Source organism: Lontra canadensis, unplaced genomic scaffold (genome assembly GCF_010015895.1).
Source record: "Lontra canadensis isolate GAN:19392208 unplaced genomic scaffold, GSC_riverotter_1.0 scaffold28, whole genome shotgun sequence".
NCBI lineage: Eukaryota > Metazoa > Chordata > Mammalia > Carnivora > Mustelidae > Lontra > Lontra canadensis.
This window is the reverse complement of record NW_022631022.1, coordinates 6,139,307-6,160,520: the sequence shown is the minus strand read 5'-3', so window position 1 is coordinate 6,160,520 and position 21,214 is coordinate 6,139,307. Positions and strand designations below refer to the sequence as shown.

Below are 21,214 nucleotides of genomic sequence, written 5' to 3'. Positions count from 1 at the left end.
AATGTGCATGATACTCTTCCAGGTACCATGGGAGATGAGATCACCCCCACACACTCCCTGTGCTGAAGTTGCTTAGAACCCAGTGAGGCTTGTAATACTTACTTACACACAATGTGTGTGCTAAGCCCAGGGAGGAGTGTGGGAATGTAGAGCTATGGAAAGGGTAGAGGGGCGCTGCATTCCCATGCACCCAGGTAACAGGTGAGCATTTTCTGAGTGAGATCCAGGCTGGGCCACAGGCAGGGCTCTACCATCCCTGATCCCTTAGTGTCCTGTCCTACTCCCCCCTCCCACCCCCACTGCCCCCCCCAACCAATTACTTTTATGTTCCTTCTCTTTTCAGCTTACAGGTGAAGGTAACTCATTGTGCTGAGTTTATAAATTATTTCACTTAATGCAACTGAACTTAAAGGAAAATGCTAACTTGGTTGTCTTGACATAAAGCATTGATTTTTATTACTCCCCCCACCATGTTATAAATTGATTGTGGGGCTCTAACAAACTTCAGGAATGGCTGGGAATTTTCTCTCAGTTGTTTTTTGGTGGGTCCCATGGTACACGACGGTATATATGAAATAATTTTGCAAAGTCAAAAAAGCACAGTTCTGATATAAGTAACTAACTGAATATCAGCGTTCCAGAAATCCGCTTCTCTTTTGATAAATCCCTTCAAACAAGAGGAAGAATGAATACAGTTCTTTCATCTGTCTTGTTGTGTTGCAGTAAATTGGCTGGATCACAGCCGAACATTCAGAGAACAAGGAGTAGATGAACACGAAACATTGCTACTTAGACGGAAGTTCTTCTACTCCGATCAGAATGTGGACTCGAGAGACCCCGTGCAGCTGAACTTGCTTTATGTTCAGGTACAGCATTTAATGCTCACGGAGGGTGGTGAGAAGTTAGGAAGCTCTGGGCAGTGGCTTGCGATGAGCTGGAGCTCAGCTCAGGCTTGCATGGTGTTTTTGATGTACAGTTTCCAAGGGGCGCTGTTGAGGGGCTCCTCACGTGTTTGGTTGTGGTGCAGATCGACATTCGACATTTGGCAAAGAAAGGAGGGCCTTTCTTTGGCTTCCCAGATTGGGACCTGGTGGCCGGTACTATCTCTTTGCCTGACATAGAGTCAATTAATGGGCTCACTGCTACACTAAACCTCTCTTAGCTGATGTCCTAGGATGCAAGTGAATATTGGTCAGAAAATCCATATTTCTCATTTCCTGAAAGAGTCTCTTCATAACCCTTTATGTCTTCACCATTAACCTGTTGTTGAAACTCAGACAAGTCATTTAACTTTCCAGAGTTTATAGTTTCCCAATATGTAAGAAGTAGGCATCATACCAGATGGGCCCCAGTCTTTTTCTTTTTTCAGCTCAAGAAAATCCTGATCTATCATCTTTGATCCTTTCCTTCCCTCCCTTCCTTTCCTCTCCTATTTACCTACGTATCTGCTCTTAGAAATAATGCAGGGGTCAGCCAAATGCCGCCCCAACATCGCCTTTGTTTGTAAATAAAGTTTTATTGGAACACAGCTCATTCGTATGCATGAATGAAAAGGTTTGTTGAGTAAACCCTTGCCATATCATGTAACTGTTTACTTATTATCTGTGACTTTTCTCATGTTTTGGAGGCAGAGTTCAGTTGTGACAGAGACCACATGACCCACAAAGTCTAATATGTTTACTGTCTGGCCTTTGATGGTAAAAGTTTGCTAACCCCTGAGCTGGTGGTTATAAGAATGGCGTGGAAGGAAGGGAGGTATCCAGGCACTAAGAAAATGCTTGTTGGATTAAGGCTTAGAGTATCTGCTGGAGAGTAGTCTGGGGGTCATTGAACTAGATAAAGAAAAGAAGGATAGATAGCAACAGCAGTGGTAGATCGGGAAGTGGGAGAAGGACTTCAGACACAATGAGTTCCTGATTCTAACACTGTACATTTTGCCCATTTCCCTTAAATGGCTGTAGTATTGAGTTACTGTCTGTTCATCTCTCTTTCCCTGCCAGCACCTTACATTGCATTGGCCTTTATCTTGGGATGGGGATTGGGTTGATTTTACCTCTAGGAAATTTTTCTGTTAGCTTTAATGATTTAGGGATATAAAAAGTTTTGGGGAGTCCTAAGGATTTCCTTTTGCCTCTTATTTTTTCAGGATCACTTCTACCTTCCTAGATGTTGAAGCTTTAGTTTTAATACTCTGCGTTCTGCTGACTTTTTCTGTCTATAGGCAGTTTGGGGAAAGGACTTGTTTTCCTTCTGCCTTCATCCTACTGTGCCACAGTCACCTGCAGTGTCCTGAGTGCGTCCCCTTTGGCTGGCCACTCTCCCCTTGCCCCGCAGAGAGAGTGTGTGCTCAGACGCAGGATGTATCCCTGCATGGTTCCCCCAAGCTCCTGATGCTTTTTGCTTCCTCTTGTGTTTCAGGCTCGGGATGATATCCTGAATGGCTCCCACCCTGTCTCCTTTGAGAAAGCTTGTGAGTTTGGAGGATTTCAAGCCCAGATACAGTTTGGACCTCATGTGGAACATAAACACAAACCTGGATTCTTAGAGTAAGTAACCCTTTGGGTTGTTTCCTCTTTTCCACTCTCCTGTTCTTTTCGTGATTTTTGAGCCAGCTACATAAAACACATATCCTAGTTGCAATCACTTGTGAGGTTGTTAGCTTTGCCTCAGTTGAGTATATGATCAGATTTATGGACCTTAAAGAAAGCAAAGGGGCCTGGAAATTCAATGTTGGAATGGCTGCGACAGTTACTGCTCCAAGTTCTGACAGAAGGTGATTCCATGGAGACCACAGAATTTATAGCACTCTGCCAAGACCTTGTCTGGTCTGTCTTGGGATATCTCTGGAGTTGAAGAACTCAGGACCTCCATCTTCTGAAATCTCTTCCCATTAGAATGTTCCTTCTTCATATTAGGCCGGATTTTATCATCTTTAATTTCTTTTCAAGACTCTCCTATATTAGAACAACAGAGCATAAAAGAGCTTCACGTTCCTTATTACAATCTTAGGAATTCTTCATTGCTCTGAAAGGATGGGGTACACATTAAGTCCTTCACTCTTGCCTACATCTGGTCTCTGGTTCTCTTACAGAAAATGATGGGGTGTTTTGGGGGAGGGCTCAGTTCTTGGAGATTTAAGAGAAAGCAACCCTACAGATACATCATGGCCTCACAGAACATGGGCGTTAAGGCTGGATTTTCTAGAAATATGCACCAGAACAGGCCCAGCCACACACAGGCCGCTTTTGTTTGGGGTGATCTTGTCCCCTGTTTTGATCAGCTCTTCCAAGAGTTTTGTGTCTTTCTTCCCCTGGTAACATTGCTTTACCTGTTTCCCCCAACTTTTCTCTCTTCTGCTTCCTCTTAGGGCAGATGAAACATTTGCCTGATCCCCCTTCACCCCACCCCACCTGACCCCCAGTAGACACACAGTATCTTGCCATGATCGGTATCCTGCTGTGACCTAGAGTGTAACTTGTAGAAGAAGCTTTGGTAGTGGGACTGAGCTGAACGCCAGCTGGGAGCTGACATCACTTTTCTCTAGGATATGCCAACATGAGATGTGTTGAGTAGGGCACTGACTGCCTTGTGTCCAAGTGTATTGAGGGAAGAGGATATCATAAGTGCTTTACAGGGCCCTTGACCCCACTTTCACTTTGGTGGAAAGTAATCGGGACTAGCATAGGCCCTAGAGTAAGAAAAAAACCTGACCTCTTTCCTGGTAGCAGCGGTACTTGGCCAACATGGTGATGGTTCTAAACTGAATTGTTACCCAAAAACCCTCTAGCCTTGGGTTTAATGAATCCAAAGGAGGCTTTCCAAAACTAATACTTTGGCCTACAGGATACTGTGCAGTGACCTTGTATCTGAGATCAGCTCTACACATGTTCTGTCACTGATTTTGTTCTGCATTCTCCACGTAAGTCATATCCTCGGGCCCATCTCTTCCCAATCAGTCTGGCTTCCTTCCTGCAGGAACTGTGGGATTTTATCTTTCTCTGTCCTGTGACATCCCAGATGGCTGACTTGTGTGGGGATTCCAGATGGTATCAGAGCATTGTTATTGCTCTTACAGAATCTGCTGCAGTTTGGGGGCCTAAGGTCATGCTACATACCTATGCCGCACTACAGATGCCCCTTGTCTTAATCCGTGGTAGCCAGCCAGGGTTACACAATCGTACTCAGTCAGTTTCCTTTTTTCTGAGATTATAGTAGGAAGCTCATGGCTCTAGTGGTATATATATCCTTACTCAGATTGCAAATTAAAAGAAGCTTATTATGCCTCATGGCAATTATTTTTCCTTATGAACTTGATTTACTTTTTAATTAGACTAAATCTAGTCTAGGTAATGGGTCATTTTCGTTTTCTGTAGATGTTTAATTGTATACCTTATTGTGTCTATTGTATAGGTAAAACTTCCTGGGGATATTCAAATCCTCTTAATTAAAACAAAACGACGGGGTCACATTTCCCTGACTGCATGTTGGAAATTCATTCTGTTCAGGGATAGTATGTTAGAGCTGTCCCTGGTGACTGGCTGGGCTTTGTTTGTCTGCCCTTGTTGTACCCCCCCCACCCCGACCTCACTTCCGTATGTACTCTCTGCTGGAACGAATTCAGAGTTGAAAGAAAAAAAGAAGTAGGGAGGTTAGACTCGTCACAGAACCAGGCCAAAACATCATACACGTAGCTTCTGGAGGTGCATATGCGAGTACTTTCTTTGATGCTTTTTGAAAATTTGTACAGCCCTTGTGCTGTAAGTCTGCCTACTGTGGACATTTCTGTGAGGTCTTCCACACCCTTCTACAGACCCTTTAATGGTTTCTGGACTCAGTGCCACCTGGGTGAAAGGATTTATCTCGAACAGTGAAAATTAGAGACCAGGGAAGATTTTCAGAGTTTTCAGAGATTTGAGGATTCTTAACTCTCCTCTGTCAGCTCTGTGTATGGAGAAAACAGGTGTGAGAGAGACAGAAATAGAGCACAGAACCAGGGAGAGTTGGAAGCCAGAAAATAGCCAGTTCTCCCAAATCTAGTCCGATGTGCTTTATCTACATGGTCCTTTCCTTCAGGTCCTCTGCAAAAGAGTCCCAGAAAGGGGATATTTCATCGGAGCACGAAATACACACAGCATAGTCCAATAATCAAAGATATACTTGATGTTCTTCTATGTTGAGAAAATGCTTGCAGAAAGAATGCCACCTGGTGTTCTTAAACTCTGTGGAGATGTCATATGTATGTTCTATTGTGCCAGGTACAGGGAAGATACAAGAGTATACACTGATTCCTTGCTGGTTTTGAGACTATAGTCTATTTGGCAAATCCACATGAAGTTGTTATTAGGCAGAGGTGAAACTTGACTCTGATTTTAATAAGGTCTAAACTTTAACTATGGTTTGAATGCATTGTAGTCTAATTAGGGTTCCCAAAGTTGCAGTGCAGGCTCTGGAGACTGCTCTGAATTATTTTAAGGAAGGTGGCAAAGGTTTGATGCAAGAAGCAACATTGATTAAAGAATTCAGCAAAATAGAAGGTACATGTGAAGAACGATTACCTCAAAACAGCAGCAACAATGAAATGCTTATAATAAGGACTAACTGCAGGTCCCTTAAAAACATGGTGGGAAACTTAAAAAAGTGATCAAAGTCTTCTATGGATCTTATCGTTATCAAAGAAGATTAGATGCACTGATCAACTTTAGACCTTAAATCAAGTGTACGCGATAAAACTGAGGACCGCTTCAGGCAATGGATATAAAGTGTTCACTGTAGAATTCTTTCAACCTTTTGTGTGTTTGAGATTTTTCATTGTCAAATATGGGGGAAGGATTGGCACCTTAAAAAAATAGAAATAGATCGTGTAACTTCCAAACCGGTGCTGGGGAGAATTTGTGGAGAGGATATTAAAACAATGTGACATATACAATAGGAGTTGAGCAGGGGGGATTGTGGAAACAAAGCCAGAAGATGTATGGTGCATAGAATGTACAAATAAGAGAAAGACTTCTGAATATTAGGCATCATAGCAAATAAAAGTAAATCCAAGTTTTTTTTTAACGTTTTATTTGAGAGAGAGGGTAAGAGTGTGCATGGACCATGAGTGGAGCAGAGAGAGAGGGAGAAGTAGGCTCCCTGCTGAGCAGGGAGCCTGATAAGGGACTTGGTCCCAGGACCCTGGGATCATGACCTGAGCCGGAGGCAGAGGCTTAACCAACTGAGCCACCCAAGAGCCCCTAAATCCAACTATTAATAAAGGTTCTCATATTGTCCAGCTCTATACTATTTCTAAAAGACATCCTTACATTTTAAGGACAGAGAAAATTTTAAAGTAAAGGCATAGAAAATGATGTCTCAGGAAACTAGTTAAAACTGGGGAAGCTGTATTTAATGTCACACAAAATAGGCTGTAAGACAAAGAAAACCTAAGTAGAAACAGAGAAGATCATCATAAAGATAGAATGACTAATTTGCCGGGATGATAAATTAGGAACCTATGTGCATCTGATATTACTTCAAAATATTTAAAGGAAAGATACAGTGTAAGGAGAATTTCAAATAGGCAGTTTTAGTGGAATAGTTTTAACATACTTTCCTCAGTGTTAAGTAGTACAAAATGAAAATAAAATATTTTAGTCAATAGAAAGTAATGAAATAGAAATCATACACAACACAACCCAAAGCTGATGCTTTGGAAAAATTAGTATGTAAATCTCTGGTAAGTTTGATTGAGAAAAAAGCAGAAGTAGAAAAAGGCAAAAAATAAACATTAGAGGTAATGAAAACAGAGCACAACTTCAGATAAAGAGATTGAAATGAAAGCTTGAAGCCAAAAAATTTGAAAATAGTCACGAAATGGGTGATGAGAAAATCTGAGTAGATCTCTAATCTTGAAAGAAATTGCCTTATCAGTTTAAAATAAACCCCACAAAACAACAAATGAAAATAGGCCCCACTTATTTTAGAGAACAGAAAGAAAGAAAATTAGAAAAACCTCCTCACCTTAATTTGGAACTAGCAGAATCAAATACCAAAACTGAATATAGACCATGGAAAACATTTAACTGAATAGAGATGCCCTCCCCAAAGTTAATAAAACATTAATAGTCCAACAAGATGGGTGTTTAGATGTAACTGCGGGTTACAGCTGGTTTCTTCTAAGGATGTGACATTTATGGAACAATTTATGGGATGCCTTGTGGGCATATCCCTTGTGGGGATGGAGCAATATAAAAACAGAAACATTTCTGCCCTCGTGGAACCTCCATTCTAGTGCAGAGAGGCAGATAATAAGTAAAATACAACATAAGGAAAGAGAAAAGATGAATAATTGCAAGATTAGAAAACTGGAAGTATCACTATTTGCAGGTGATAGGATTATAGGCATATAGAATCCACTCAATGTACAGAGAATCTTCTCAAAGCTAGTAAGAGTAAAGTCCCTGGAAAAAAGATAAATATAGAACTGCTTATCGCCACCTAGGTCTGAACAATAGTATTCAGACTCACCTACAGGACTGGAAAATAAAAAATATATATTTTTTAAAATATAAAATAGAAATATATGGCAATATTTTCTATTATAAAAATTGTATATTTTGTTATATATTATAAACAGTATAATATAATATAAATATATAATATATTAAAATATTATAAAAATACTTTATATTATAAAATATAAAATATTTATGGCAAATAGTATTCCCATACATAATCAACAAAAAGAAATGTAAGTTTAAAAAGGAGAGAGCTTTTGCAACAAAAAGTATTATTTACCAATGAATAGAGGTATCTAAAAAACTCTGGGATCTAACCAATAAAATGTTGAAAGTTCATAGAAGAGCATAAATGAAGGTCTGGATAAATGGAGTGGTTCGTTACGTTAATATATACAAAGGTTGAAGGTCACAAAAGCGATTCAGATTTGTCTATAAATTCAGCTCAATTCTAATCAAAATCCCACATACCAAGTAATGAGAAAAGCTAATCTTAAAAAGTGTATGTACCTCTTGACCCCTTAACTGATTTTGCTTACCCCCCCAATCCGTCCCCTCTCTGGTAACCAGCAGTTCGTTTCCTGCATCTATGCGTCTGGTTGTTTTTTGTGTGTATTTGTTTTTTAGATTCCACATATAAGTGAAATCATATGGTATTTGTCTTTCTCTAACTTAGTTATAATACCTTAGATCCATCCATGTTGCAAATAGCAAGAGTTCATTCTGTTTTTATGGCTGAATAATATTTCATTGTATACCTGTACATCCCATCTGCTTGAACCATTCGTCCGTCGATGGGCACTTGGGTTGCTTTTGTATCTTGGCTATGGTAAATACTGCAGTGAACTTAGAAGTACATATATCTCTTTGAATTGATATTCCTGTTTTATTCCATTAAATACCCAGAAGAGGAATTCTTGACTTGGAATAGGTGAAGGAGATTAAAGATACACAAAATTTCAGTTGCAAAGTAAATAGGTCATGGGAATGTAATGTACAACATAGTGAATATAGTCAGTAATACTGTAATAACTTTGTATGGTGACAGATGGTCTTATCGTGTATATATATATATATATATATATATATATACACACACACACACACGTATATATACATATATATATACATATATAATGTATAAAAATACCAAATCACCATGTTGTATATCTGAAGGTAAATGGATATTACATGCTAATTATACTTCAGTAAATAAAAACTTAATATGTGTATTTCTATAAAACTGTTATAAAATTAGTATGTACTAGTCAAGACTCAAGAATGGCCAAGGCTAACTGAAGGACTCACACAAATAATCAGTTTCTTATAAAGCTATAGTAAATAAAATACTGTATTGCTAATGCTGGGTGATAAGAGTTCTAAAGGTTGATAAACCTCTACTAAAATGAAAATAATAGGCAAAATAGTTTACCAAATTAAGAGTGAAACTCCAGGGTGTGGAAGAAGAAATTTACATGTTTGCAACACATACACTACAAAGAACAAACTAATATCCAGAAATTATTAAAAAGAAAGAAAAGGGGGTAGGGCATCTGGGTGCCTCAGTTAAGTGACTGACTCTTGATTTCAACTCAGATCATGATCTTAGGGTTGTGAGTTCCAGTTCTGCACTGGGCCTGGAGCCTGCTTAAGATTCTCCCTCTCCCCCTCTCCACATACCTCCCCAGGCCATGTGCATGTGTGGCAGTGCTAGCATGCTGCCCCTCAAAAAAAAAAAAAAAAAAAAAAGAAGAAAATTATCACCCAGGATAGCAACAGGCACTTTAGAAAAGGGGAAATTCAATGGACTTACAAAGATAGGGAAAAATATTCAGCCTCAGAAGTAAACCAAATGCAAAATCAATAAGGATACAGCATTTCATGTCTATTAGTTGGGTACAGACTTAAATGTCTGAAAACATCAAAGTACAGAGGAAACAAGACATTTCAGAAAATGAATCTGTTGAATTTAAAAATACAGAGAGAAACAGAATACATTTATAGGTACAAGAAGTAGGAGCATAATCAAATATGCATGGAAACTACAAGAGAGTACAGTTAGGAAGAAGAAGAAATCTGTAATCTGTTTCTTTAAAAACAGGTAACAATCATAAAGCAAATTGAACAATATATTTCCAATGCTTCCACAATTAAATTTTTTAAAAACAGTTGCATGGGGGCACCTGGGTGGCTCAGTTGGTTGGGCGACTGCCTTCAGCTCAGATCATGGTCCCAGAGTCCTGGGATCGAGTCCCGCTCAGGTTCCCAGTTCCGTGGGGAGTCTGCTTCTCTCTCTGACCTTCTCCTCTCTCGTGCTCTCTCTCAGTCTCTCTCTCGAAAATAAATAAATAAAATCTTTACCAAAAAAAAGAAAAAAGAACAGTGGCACGGAGTCGGTGTGAGGTGATAAAAGCTTGTGTTCAGGGCGGCTGGATCTCTAACTTCTGCCAAAGGCAAAATTAACAGGCCTTGGGGCTCAGACCAGCGCTTATGGCTCTGTCTGCCACAGGGGGAGATGACCCAGTGGTTGGGTGTAGGCAGGTGGGGAGCTGGCAGAGGACCCCTCTCAGCCTTGCTGACCGCGGTCCCTTTTCCTGTTGGCATGGGCCTTGGATGTATTCTACTGAGAGAACAAAGCAACCTGATCTTGGAATCTATGCTGAAGAATTCAGAGTGGACTTGGAAATTTTTCACCACAAACTCAACAAAATTCTCTTGTCAACAAGCAAAGCTTTTGCCACAGCAGGAGGCCTTGAGTCAGTTTTTCTCTTGGCATTTAGTCAAACAACTATTCCTCCGTTGGAGTTCCTCTTGAGAATAATGTGGCCGTAAGTCGTATTTTCAGACGAATGGAGGTGGTATTTCAGCATGTGTTTTCATCAGCTCTGCCTTTCCTCCTGTTCTTTACCACTGCCGCCCACCAGTTTCCTCACTGTTTGCTTCTGTCCCGTGCACCTGACAGTCCAGGGCTCTCCCATCGGAGGAGACTTTGACTGTCCGGTGGCGCCTTCACTATCCCCGCTAACAGCAGCCTCCTCAAGCTGGTGCCTACATCCCTGACTGCTTTCAGATTCCAGGCATGATGGAATTGATCTAGCCCCGAGCTGGCCCTGAGCCTCTGCCTCGGTTCTTGTCCTTAGACCAGAGGGCACTGGGATTGGTTTGGGAGCCCAGAACTGCTGTGTGGCTGAGGTCCGGTCCTCAAACCCTCTCCTGAGCTTCTTTCATGCCATCTTCACTCTCCATTTCTTTCCACCCTACATGTTTCCCAGCTCGACAGAAGCTTCCTTCCTCCCACATAGTCACTGCAGTTAGCCCAGACTTCACCAGTAACACCCTCCGTCCCACAGACAGGTTCGTCTTTGAGTGTGGCTTCTAATTCAGGTGTGTCTGAACCCGCCGCTTGGGTTTCCAGACCAGTGTGCTCGTGGTTCTCTTCAATATACATCAGTACCCTCTAGAGAGCTTGTTTACATGGCGAGGCCTTCCCTCCAGAGCCTCTCATTCTACTGGTCTGGGATGAAGCCTGAAGCTTGGCACTTCTGACACGTTCCCAGGTGGTGCTGATGCTAATGGTCCTGGGACCACTTATGTGATAGCGAATTTGAGACGTTACTCTTGGTCACTTGATGATTGACCGTGAAGGCTGGACTCAGGAAATCTGGGTGTTCCAGTGTCCTGTGGGTGGCACAGCCCCTGCTCTACTTCTCCACACTCCCTCCCCTCCAAGCTTCCACCCTTGCTGGATGAACACCTGGCTGTTTGTGCATCATTTATGAGCAGTGACTCTCCTAGGAAGGAGTCCTCTCCCTTTCAGATGATCACACCAGCTCAGAGAAGTGGGGGCTGCCTGTAGACCTGTCTCTGTGGCAACCGTGGGACAGATGAGAAACCGTTAACTTTTCCCAAAATCATGGCTGACTCTCGTATACTTGTATGCTTATTTTTTAAAAAAAGATGTTATTTATTTATTGACAGACAGAGATCTCAAGTAGGTGGAGAGGCAGGCAGAGAGAGAGAGGAGAAAGCAGGCTCCCCGCTGAGCAGAGAGCCTGACGTGGGGCTGGATCCCAGGACCCTGGGATCATGACCTTAGCAGAAGGCAGAGGCTTTAACCCACTGAGTCACCCAGGCGCCCCTACTTGTATGCTTATTGCCAGACCACAGACCATCTCTAGGACTCCTCTTTTGGAATTACTCAAACAAGCAGCTTTAATTTTTATATCAGAAAATGAGGTTTTGCGAACACCTAGGTTTGAATCTAGACCCCGCTCCCCCAAATGTGTTAAGTTCCCCTTCTTTCATTTAATGGCCTCTGGGCATTTCTAAAAAATTGCCACCCTTATGGTAATTTTTTCCATTACATGGGTATTTTTCTTATCTTATTCTTTGTCTCAAGATTCTGAAATACTGATCACAAATTATGTCTTTTGAGTAAAGGGTAGCTTGGAGGGACCAGAGTGTTGAGTAGCTAAGAGCATGGTTGCTGGAGACCACAGACAAGACTCAAGTTATTGATTGTGATTGTGGGCAATATAGTGTAACTGAACCTCACGTTCCATGTATAAAATGGGATATTTTCTTCCATGGACTTTTGTCAAAATTTAATTAACCTGCTTAAACATGCAAAGCACCTGAAACTGTTTGACTTTCAATAAAGAGCAGCTGTTAATAGCAGAAATCCTCTGTCATCATGGTTTAGACGATGGATAACCCAAAAAGACATTTAAAGTACAGAATTGAAGGAGCACTTGGGTGGCTCAATCAGTTGAGCGGCTGACTCTTGATTTAGGCTCAGGTCAAGATCTCAGGGCCCCTGGATCAAGCCCCGCATTGGGCTCCCTTCTCAGTGGAGAATTTGCTTCAAGTTTCTCTCGCTCCCTCTGCCCTTCTGTCCCCCCAGCTTGTGCACACATGTGCACGCACTCTCTCCCTCAAACCTTAAAAAAAAATAGAATCTGTGATATCTATCTCTGTGAAACCCTACATTTAAACTTTAAATTTATACATTTACTTGCTAATCTTTTTTTTTTTTTAAGATTTTATTTATTTATTTGACAGACAGAGATCACAAGTAGACAGAGAGGCAGGCAGAGAGAGAGAGGGAAGCAGGCTCCCTGATGAGCAGAGAGCCCGATGCGGGACTCGATCCCAGGACCCTGAGATCATGACCCGAGCCGAAGGCAGCGGCCCAACCCACTGAGCCACCCAGGCGCCCCTACTTGCTAATCTTTTGATGAAAGACCAGTTTTTTCTTGGTGCGGATCCCCTGGTTGGGGTTCTATTTTGTTTTCCTTGTACGAACTACATCATCTAGGAGTGAATTTTTTAAATTATTTTTATTACCATATAATGTATTATTTGCCTCACGTCTGTGAATCATCGGGCTTACACATTTCACAGCACTCACCATAGCACATACCCTCCCCTATGTCCAAACCCAACCACCCTCTCCCTAACCCCCAGGCCCCAGCAATCCCCAGTTTGTTTTGTGAGATTAAGAGTCTCTTATGATTTGTCTCCCTCCTGATCCCATCTTGTTTCCATTTTTCCTCCCTATCCCAAACCCCCTGCCTTGCCTCTCAAATTCCTCTTATCAGAGAGATCATATAATTGTCTTTCTCTGACTGACTTATGTCGCTCAGCATAATACCCTTCAGTTCCATCCACATCCTTGCAAATGGCAAGATTTCATTTCTTTTGATGGCTGCATAGTATTCCATTGTATGTATACCACATAAAGACGATCCTGGAGCAATCTGAGGGTGAACTATTTTTAGATTTTCAAGATTTTGTCTTTTCATTATTTTACGGTGGTCTCACATCTACTAACTTTTGGAAATACATTTCTTAAGCATTCGGTAGCTTTTTTTTTTTTTTTTTTTAAGCAGTTGATGGGCTCTGTTGGTTTATTACATTATCATGTGATGCTCGGCCAGCAGTGAGAGTGCAGAACAAATAGAGCTGACTTGGCCAGAGCAGAAGTGGGGCTCATGAGAGAAGAATCTGCTGGCTGCAAACTTCCAGCCTCCCACAGATCTTCCGGTATAAGAAGACCTTGGACTAGCCCACCTCTCAGTGAAGTGGGGGGTCTGTTATTACTGCACTCAGAAAAGGTGTTATTTAAAAGGCCAGTGGTAGGATTGGGAGGAGGAGCCTCCTGCCCTTTTAAAGTGGGAATACCGAAGGAGACAGTGGGAAGGACATGGCTTAGCCAGAGCTTGCTTAATTAAGAGAAAAATTTCCAATCAGGTTTGACAATCTGACCCATTTTCTCAAAGGAAGCTGAAAGATTTCACTTGTATGCATGTCTCAGATGCTTAGGAGCCTTCCAGGCTCAGGTTTGGTAATCAAAACAACAACTGGGCTGGAACTGCTGGCTTGCTGGCTGGCCGGCAGTGATGACAGGCTGCCTGCTCCTTCCAACTTCATGCTGACACTGTGCACTTTGCTGATTTACTGGGGAAACATACAGGCCACACATGGGCACACACACACACTTCGTATTTTGAAATACCTGATAACAAACTCCTGAATGCATTCCTGTGACCATCAAGGGTGATGCCTGTAGTGCAAGCTTCTGGAAGTTGTTTTCCGTACCTCCTGAAGAAGGGGAGGGTTAGTAGGCAGAGTTGGGATAGAGGGAGGCTTGTTGCTACACAGGACTTTCTCGCCATTAATGCCCAACATCTTCTGCCCCTGCCTGGCCTCTGGACCCTGCCCTCTGGCATTCTTCTGGTAATAGTCATTGTTGTGAAGGGTTTGGTCTGGGTGTGTGTGTGTGTGTGTGTGTGTGTGTGTGTGTGTGTGTGAGACATTGATGCCTTCCAGTGACCAATCATATTTTTGTCCATGAAGTTGCTTATTGATAGTCATAACATGCTGTGGGCTACTGCTTAGATATTTCTTAGACCCTAGGCCTGCTGACTCTTAAGAAATCCAGATTGTTCAGCTACTAGATCCCTGAAATTCCAGAAAATGGGCTTACAACTTTTATTGATGGAATAACCAGACTTGGTTATCAAGTGTTAATGTAGCCAGAATCTGGCCTCACCCTTCCTCCCCTCTACATTTTTGCTGGAGTATTTTAAAGCAAATTCCAGGGAGCTATTATCTCATCTGTAAGTATTTCAGTATGTTTTTCTGACAAATAAAAAGTTCTTTAAAAAAATTTCTGAAGCTGGGGGCGCCTGGGTGGCTCAGTGGGTTAAACCTCTGCCTTTAGCTCAGATCATGGTCTCAGGGTCCTGGGATCGAGCCCTGCTTCGTCTCTCTGCTCGGCAGGGAGCCTGCTTCCCCCTCTTTCTCTGCCTGCCTCCTTGCCTACTTGTGATCTCAGTCTGTCAAATAAATAAAAATCCTTAAAAAAAAAAAAAAGGATTTCTGAACCTGTACAACTGCAAATCTATCCTAATACCTAACAAAATTAATAATAATTCTGTAATACCATTTAATACCCAGTCTTTGTTAAATTTCCTCCCAGTGTCTCAAAAATACTGTTTTTACTTAATATCAGAATTTAAGCAAGGCCTACAAATTTTATTTGCTTCATAGAGTTTTAAGGAAAGTTTTATTGAGATGCAGTGCACACACCGTATAATTTACCCATTTACAGTGTACAGTTCAGTGTTTTTCCATGTATTTGCAAGACTGAGCACCCCTCACACAATCTAATTTCAGAGTGCTTTTATCCCTCCTAATAAAAGCCTTGTGTCTCTTAGCAGCCACTCCTCAGTAACCCCACACCCATCCCTGGCCTCTGCAAGTGCTAATCCTAACTATCTCTATAGATTGCTTCTTCTGAACATTTCCTATGGAATGGAAGTCATACAATTTGTGGTCTTTTTCAATGGGCTTCTTTCGCTTAGCACAGGGTTTCTATGTTGGCGTTTATATCCTACATCATTCATTTTTATTGCTGAGTAATGTTCTGTTGTATGGATCAACTACATTTGACTTCTCCATTCATCAGTTGATGGGACATTTGAGTTGTCTCTATCTTTTAGCTGTTAGGAATACTACTATGAGGGCGCCTGGGTGGCTCAGTCGTTGAATGTCTGCCTTTGGCTGGGGTCGTGATCCCAGACCCAGAGTCCTGGAATCGAGCCCTGCATCCGGCTCCTTGCTCAAATGGGGAGCCTGCTTCTCCCTCTCCCACTCCCCCTGCTTGTGTTCCCTTTCTCACTATGTCTCTCGCTATCAAATAAATAAATCCTAAAAAAGAAAGAAAGAAAGAAAGAAAGAAAGAAAGAAAGAAAGAAAGAAAGAAAGAAAGGGAAAGAAAGGAAGGAAGAAAGAAAGAATTAAAAAAAAGGAATACTACTATGACATTCATGTACAAATGTTTGGACATGTCTTCATTTTTCCTGGTTACCTGCCTAGGAGTAGAACTGCTGTTTAATATTTTGAGGAAGTACCAGGTTGTTTCCAACAACAGCCATCCCATTTTATATTCTCCTCAGCAATGCATGACGATTCCAATTTCTTCAGATCCTTACCAACACTTGTTCATCTTTTTTATTGTAGCCACCTAAGTGGGTGTGTGGTATTGTACTGTAATTTTTTTTTTTTAATTTCCCTGATGGCTACTGAAGTTAAGCATATTTTCATGGGCTTTTGGCCAATTGTGTATCTTCTTCAGAAAAAATGTTTTTATAGATCCCCTCCCCATTTTTTAATTGGGTTGTCTTTTAAATTTTAAGTTGTGAAATTGCTTATGTATTCAGGATACAAGTCCCTTACCAGATATTTAATTTGCAATATTTTCTCCCATTCTGTGGGCTGCTTCTTCACTTTCTTGGTCGTATCACTTGGAGTTCCAAAGTTTTTATTTTGATGTAGTCCTACTTTTCTTTTCTTTTGCGTCATGTGCTTTCGGTATCATATCTTAAGTGTCACCCTGACTCAAGGTCATAAAGGTTTGTTTCTATATTCTAAAGTTTAACAATTTTAGCTTAAATGTAGGTCTCTGATCCCTTTTAAGTGAATTTTTGCATTCGGTATGAAGTAGAGGGTCCAACTTCATTGCTTTGCTCATGGATATCTGGTTGTCTCAGCATCATTTGTTGAAAAGACTATTCTTTTCCCATTGAAAACCCATTCCCTTTGCTGAAAATTGCCTGGCTGTAAAGGTTAATTTCGAGACTCTCAATTCTATTCCATTGACCTGTCTACTCTTATATCTGTTCTCCACTGTCTTTATTACTGTAGCTTTGCAGTAAATATGTTTTTTGAAACTCTATTAATCTCTTACTGTGTCCTCTTTTTCACCTCTACCAAAAAGCCATTTATTTTGTGGGACCTGCGTGACTTTTATAGAATTGCCCTAGTTGGCATTGGGCTGATCATGTCCTGGTGGTGTCCCTTACTGTGTTCTTACATCTCTCGTTTCGGAAATAATATTTAGATCTCACATCTTAATTAAATTCAGGTTAAATTATATATTATTCTTTCTTGCCAAGAATACTTCCTGTTACATCAATAGGAGGCGTGTGCTATCTGGTTATCCTACTTTTTTTTTTTTTTAAGATTTTATTTATTTATTTGACAGACAGAGATCACAAGTAGGCAGAGAAGCAGGCAGAGAGAGAGAGGAGGAAGCAGGCCCCTGCTGAGCAGAGAGCCCGATGCGGGGCTCGATCCCAGGACCCTGAGACCATGACCTGGTCATCCCACTTTTATTAATAATAAAATTGATTAAGTGGATTTGAATCAGACCGAACTATCTCCTATAAAGTTCCCCATCAACTTGTCAGTTGTTGGTTTTAGCAGCCACTCTGGTGTGTTTGGAAGAGGTATAAAATGATGATTTTTGGACTCCTTTTATTCCTTCTGTATTTGTTAGCTTTGTTACTTTCTGTTTATCAGTTTTTCAGTAGGAGTTGGTGCCCTAGCCACCTGTTAACGTGACCAATGATTATTTTAAAGGATCTTTATGGAATTTTTATATGTCTGTGCTTTTACCCATTGTGGTCATCATTCTTTCTGACACTCTAATTGCTCCATCACATGAAATTAACTATATGATCTGTAGGATTTACTTGGAAATAATCCAGTGCAGGGGATGGTATGAAGGAGTAGATGAGTCAGGAATGTCTGTGAATTAAAATTGTTGGAACTGGATGGTGGGTTCATGATATTGTTCGATCTTTTTCCTTTGTATGTGGTTTTTAAAAATCATCTGTTATTGGCCAGTGGTTACCCCTTGATGTCAGTCTAGTGTCATTTTGATAGCTTCTTTGATCTCGGGCATAAGAAACCCCAAGAACATTCAATACATTTCCTGCTTCAGAGTTAGAATCAGTCACTTCTCCAGGGATCCCTGATTCTTCTTAGTGGGAAACAGTATTTGGAGGCTACCTGATCGAGACCCTGGCAATGCCACCAGATAGGCCTTGTCCTTAGCTTCCTCAGTGGACACACTAAAAAATGTTTTCCAGAAAAAGAATGAATCAGACATTCAGATCGGTATTTCCAATTCAAATGAAAGACTACCGGGTTTTCATTTGACTTTTTTTTTTTTTTTTGCTTTATTTTGATCTATTTCATGCTAAAAAGTTTGGTTTCTAACAGCTACTTTTACTTTATCCTAATTATATATGACATCCTACTTCTATATAATGTAATAACCTAATTTTATAGTGTGTGTGTATTTATGTGTTGAGAGGGGAGAAGGTACAGTTTTAAAATAATGTTATCAATATTTAATATGTCCTCTATGGTTCATTTTATCCTTAAAACATGTCTCACTAGAGATGTATAGTCAAAAGACTGTTTTTCATAGTTATTTGAAATCACTTTTCTTCCTGTGGTTATGCTATCAACTTGATATCCTGTTAAGTCCATTTGTTTCAGCTTGCTTTAGATTTTTAGATGTTGAATTTCTCCCTTTTGTCATTTCAAGTGATTCTAAGGTGGTACTGGAACACAAGGGATATCCAGAAGTTTCATTTGCGTCCTTGTTCCTTCACCCCGTGTTTCCCTTCTTCCCATAGAGAATCATTTTAATTAGTACTAGATGTATGCTTATATTGTTTTAAAAAATACATCTATTTTTTTAAAGATTTACGTCTGTATTTTAGAGAGAGCAGCGCATGTGAAAGAGTAGGGGGAAGGAAAGAGAGAGAGGGTCTTCAAGCTGACTCCCCACTGAGCATGGAGCCCGACGTGGGGTTCGATCTCACGACCCATGAGATCATGACCTGAGCTGAAACCAAGAATCAGAAGCTTAACCAACTGAGCCACCTGGCACCCCTAAAAATATGTATTAACCATATAAAATGAAAAATGCTTTCCTCCCTGTATCACAAAGGACAGTATATTCTACACTTTTGCATCCTTTGCTTTCCCACTTTATAGTGTATCATGGAAATTCTTTCTTTTTTAACTTTGTTGGTTTGGTCCTTTGTATCAGACTGGTTTTATATTTGTGTCCTCTTTAAGTATATTATGGGATGTGGCACTGTGTTCCTAATTGTGTCGTCAAATACTGGGAGAGTTAGTGACTTCACTGAGTTGTACCGAAAGTCTCTTTTCTTTCCTTCTCATCATAGAATAAATGGCTTATTTTTATTTCTTTATTTTTATTCTCTCTCTCAGTCTAAAGGAATTCCTGCCCAAAGAATACATCAAGCAGAGAGGAGCTGAAAAGAGAATATTTCAGGTATTGGAAATGTACAGAACTTTATTATTCTCCTCACTCCCTAACGTCGTCTGTTAGTATGAGAGGGGCCTCTGCACGTGCTAGGTTAGTACCCCATACATGTACTCTGCTTCTATAATAAATGATTAGTGACTCCAGAGTGAAGAAGCTGACAAATCTACTTTGGACAGATTTATTATCTTAATCCATACGTTCTTGCTAAAGGTTACTTAGTCCTTCTGAGAAAAAATGTGCATGCATTTAATTTCAAAGGCATTATCTTGATAGTGTCGGAACAAGGTGATTTGCTCTTAAAATGCACTGAAGAAGTAGCTACAAGTAGCTTCTTTGTCCTGATATTTGTTTTTTGAAGCTTAGAATTTGGAAAATGGTGTCTTTTTAAAATTCGGGGTTTTTTCCCCATAATGTCAGAGAGTTCTCTCTTCCTGGCAAACACTAAGAAAAGCCCTATCATCAATTCTACCATAAAACAATCACTCCAGTGAATCCAAAATATTAAAGTCTTCTTTGGTATTGAAATGTAAATACAAGTTGAAGTAGAAATGTCATGTGTTCATGTGTATAAAATGTACATGGTCTTGATTCCAGGCACTCTGATGTGTAGGCATTTCTATACCCTGCTCTTTGGAAAACCATGTCTTTTGGGTGTATGTTAGAATGAAACCTCTCCTGGAGAACATTATTTTAGCTCTCATTTAAAGCGTTGGTTCTGAACCTTTGGGAATGCAGAATTCTTCCAAAAGTGGATTACACTTTGGATTCTGGTCTGCCATGCTACACGACATGAATTGTTGTCTGTAGGTATAAAATATCTAGGGAGTTTGGGTTCCAGTTTTCATTAGGAAGCCCTGAATTTGAGCTGTCTCTGTGCTCTGGTCCTTGGTGAGCTGGTACATGTGTCACAAAGGGGTCTCCGACACAAACGGCAGTGACCCATCATTCGTAGTGACTGTGTGTGCCATATATTGTAAGCACCTCTACCAAGTCCACATGCTGGCAGAGCTGCAATAACGGGTCCTTGCTGATGTCACTTGTAGGAGCATAAGAACTGTGGAGAGATGAGTGAAATAGAAGCCAAGGTCAAGTATGTCAAACTTGCCCGATCCCTCCGGACGTATGGTGTGTCCTTTTTCCTGGTGAAGGTAAGTTGGGCAGGGTGCAGAGGGTTGTTGGCAGGCAAGCTTGCTTTGTGGTCCCGAGACCCCTAGCATTTGCAGAGGTAACATCTGGCCAGTGGTCACCTGAGTTTAGCCCATGGGGCAGACCCGAAGTGTGTAAGCTGTAAGGCTAGTGAGTGAGCCTGGCTGCCCATGGGCCTCCAGGCACTTGTGTCTTGGCTTGGTAACTACAGTGCTATAAAGTCACTGAAGGAGTAAGTTTATGTCTACTTGTTATCACTTTCCTTTGAAAATGTCTTACTTAAGATTACTAAGAGTGCCCTGGACTAAGTGAAGGCTGTTGATCTCTACATACCGAACTGAATTAGTATGGTAAATAGGGTACTTACTTTGTATACTTTCAGGTGGGCTTTGGGATTTTCTGTGGCCTTCAGATCTGATTTCATGGGAATTGTTTGCCTTCCTACTAGAAGGAAAGAGGCGGGTCTTTGAAATTTAAGACTGAGGCCCTCTATACGGGTGTGTTCTTAGGTGGACTGATAAACTTTTTGTAGAGTCTGACTTCACATATTCTTTTTTTTTTTTTTTAATTTCTTTTCAGCCTAACAGTATTCCTTGTTTTTGCACCACACCCAGTGCTCCATGCAATACGTGCCCTCCCCAATACCCACCACCTGGCTCCCGCAACCTTCCACCCCCTGCCCCTTCAAAACCCTCAGGTTGTTTTTCAGAGTCCATAGTCGCTCATGGTTCACCTCCCCTTCCAATTTCCCTCAGCTCCCTTCTGAAGGGAGCTGACCTCACATATTCTATTAGTCATCTCACTAATAGGTTTCATTGATTGCCATTTGTTTTGCTGTGACTCTTGGCTTCCTGCCTCTTGCTCTTGGCCCTGGAAGAAAACTACACCATGTGAAGTTTCTCATTTGCTTGAGGCA

At 41.0% G+C, this 21,214-nt stretch overlaps 1 protein-coding gene across 4 annotated transcripts in view; it reads left to right on the top strand.

Annotated features, from left to right (window-relative positions):
• The window catches only part of TLN2 (talin 2), a 412,475-nt gene that overhangs the window by 223,343 nt on the left and 167,918 nt on the right, over nt 1-21,214 (top strand). For all 4 annotated transcript variants that reach the window (XM_032864802.1, XM_032864799.1, XM_032864801.1 and 1 more), the window contains 4 exons: nt 724-866; nt 2,419-2,546; nt 19,095-19,158; nt 20,196-20,300. In XM_032864802.1, coding sequence (XP_032720693.1) covers nt 724-866; nt 2,419-2,546; nt 19,095-19,158; nt 20,196-20,300 — 440 coding nt within the window. The remainder of the gene's footprint in view (nt 1-723; nt 867-2,418; nt 2,547-19,094; nt 19,159-20,195; nt 20,301-21,214) is intronic.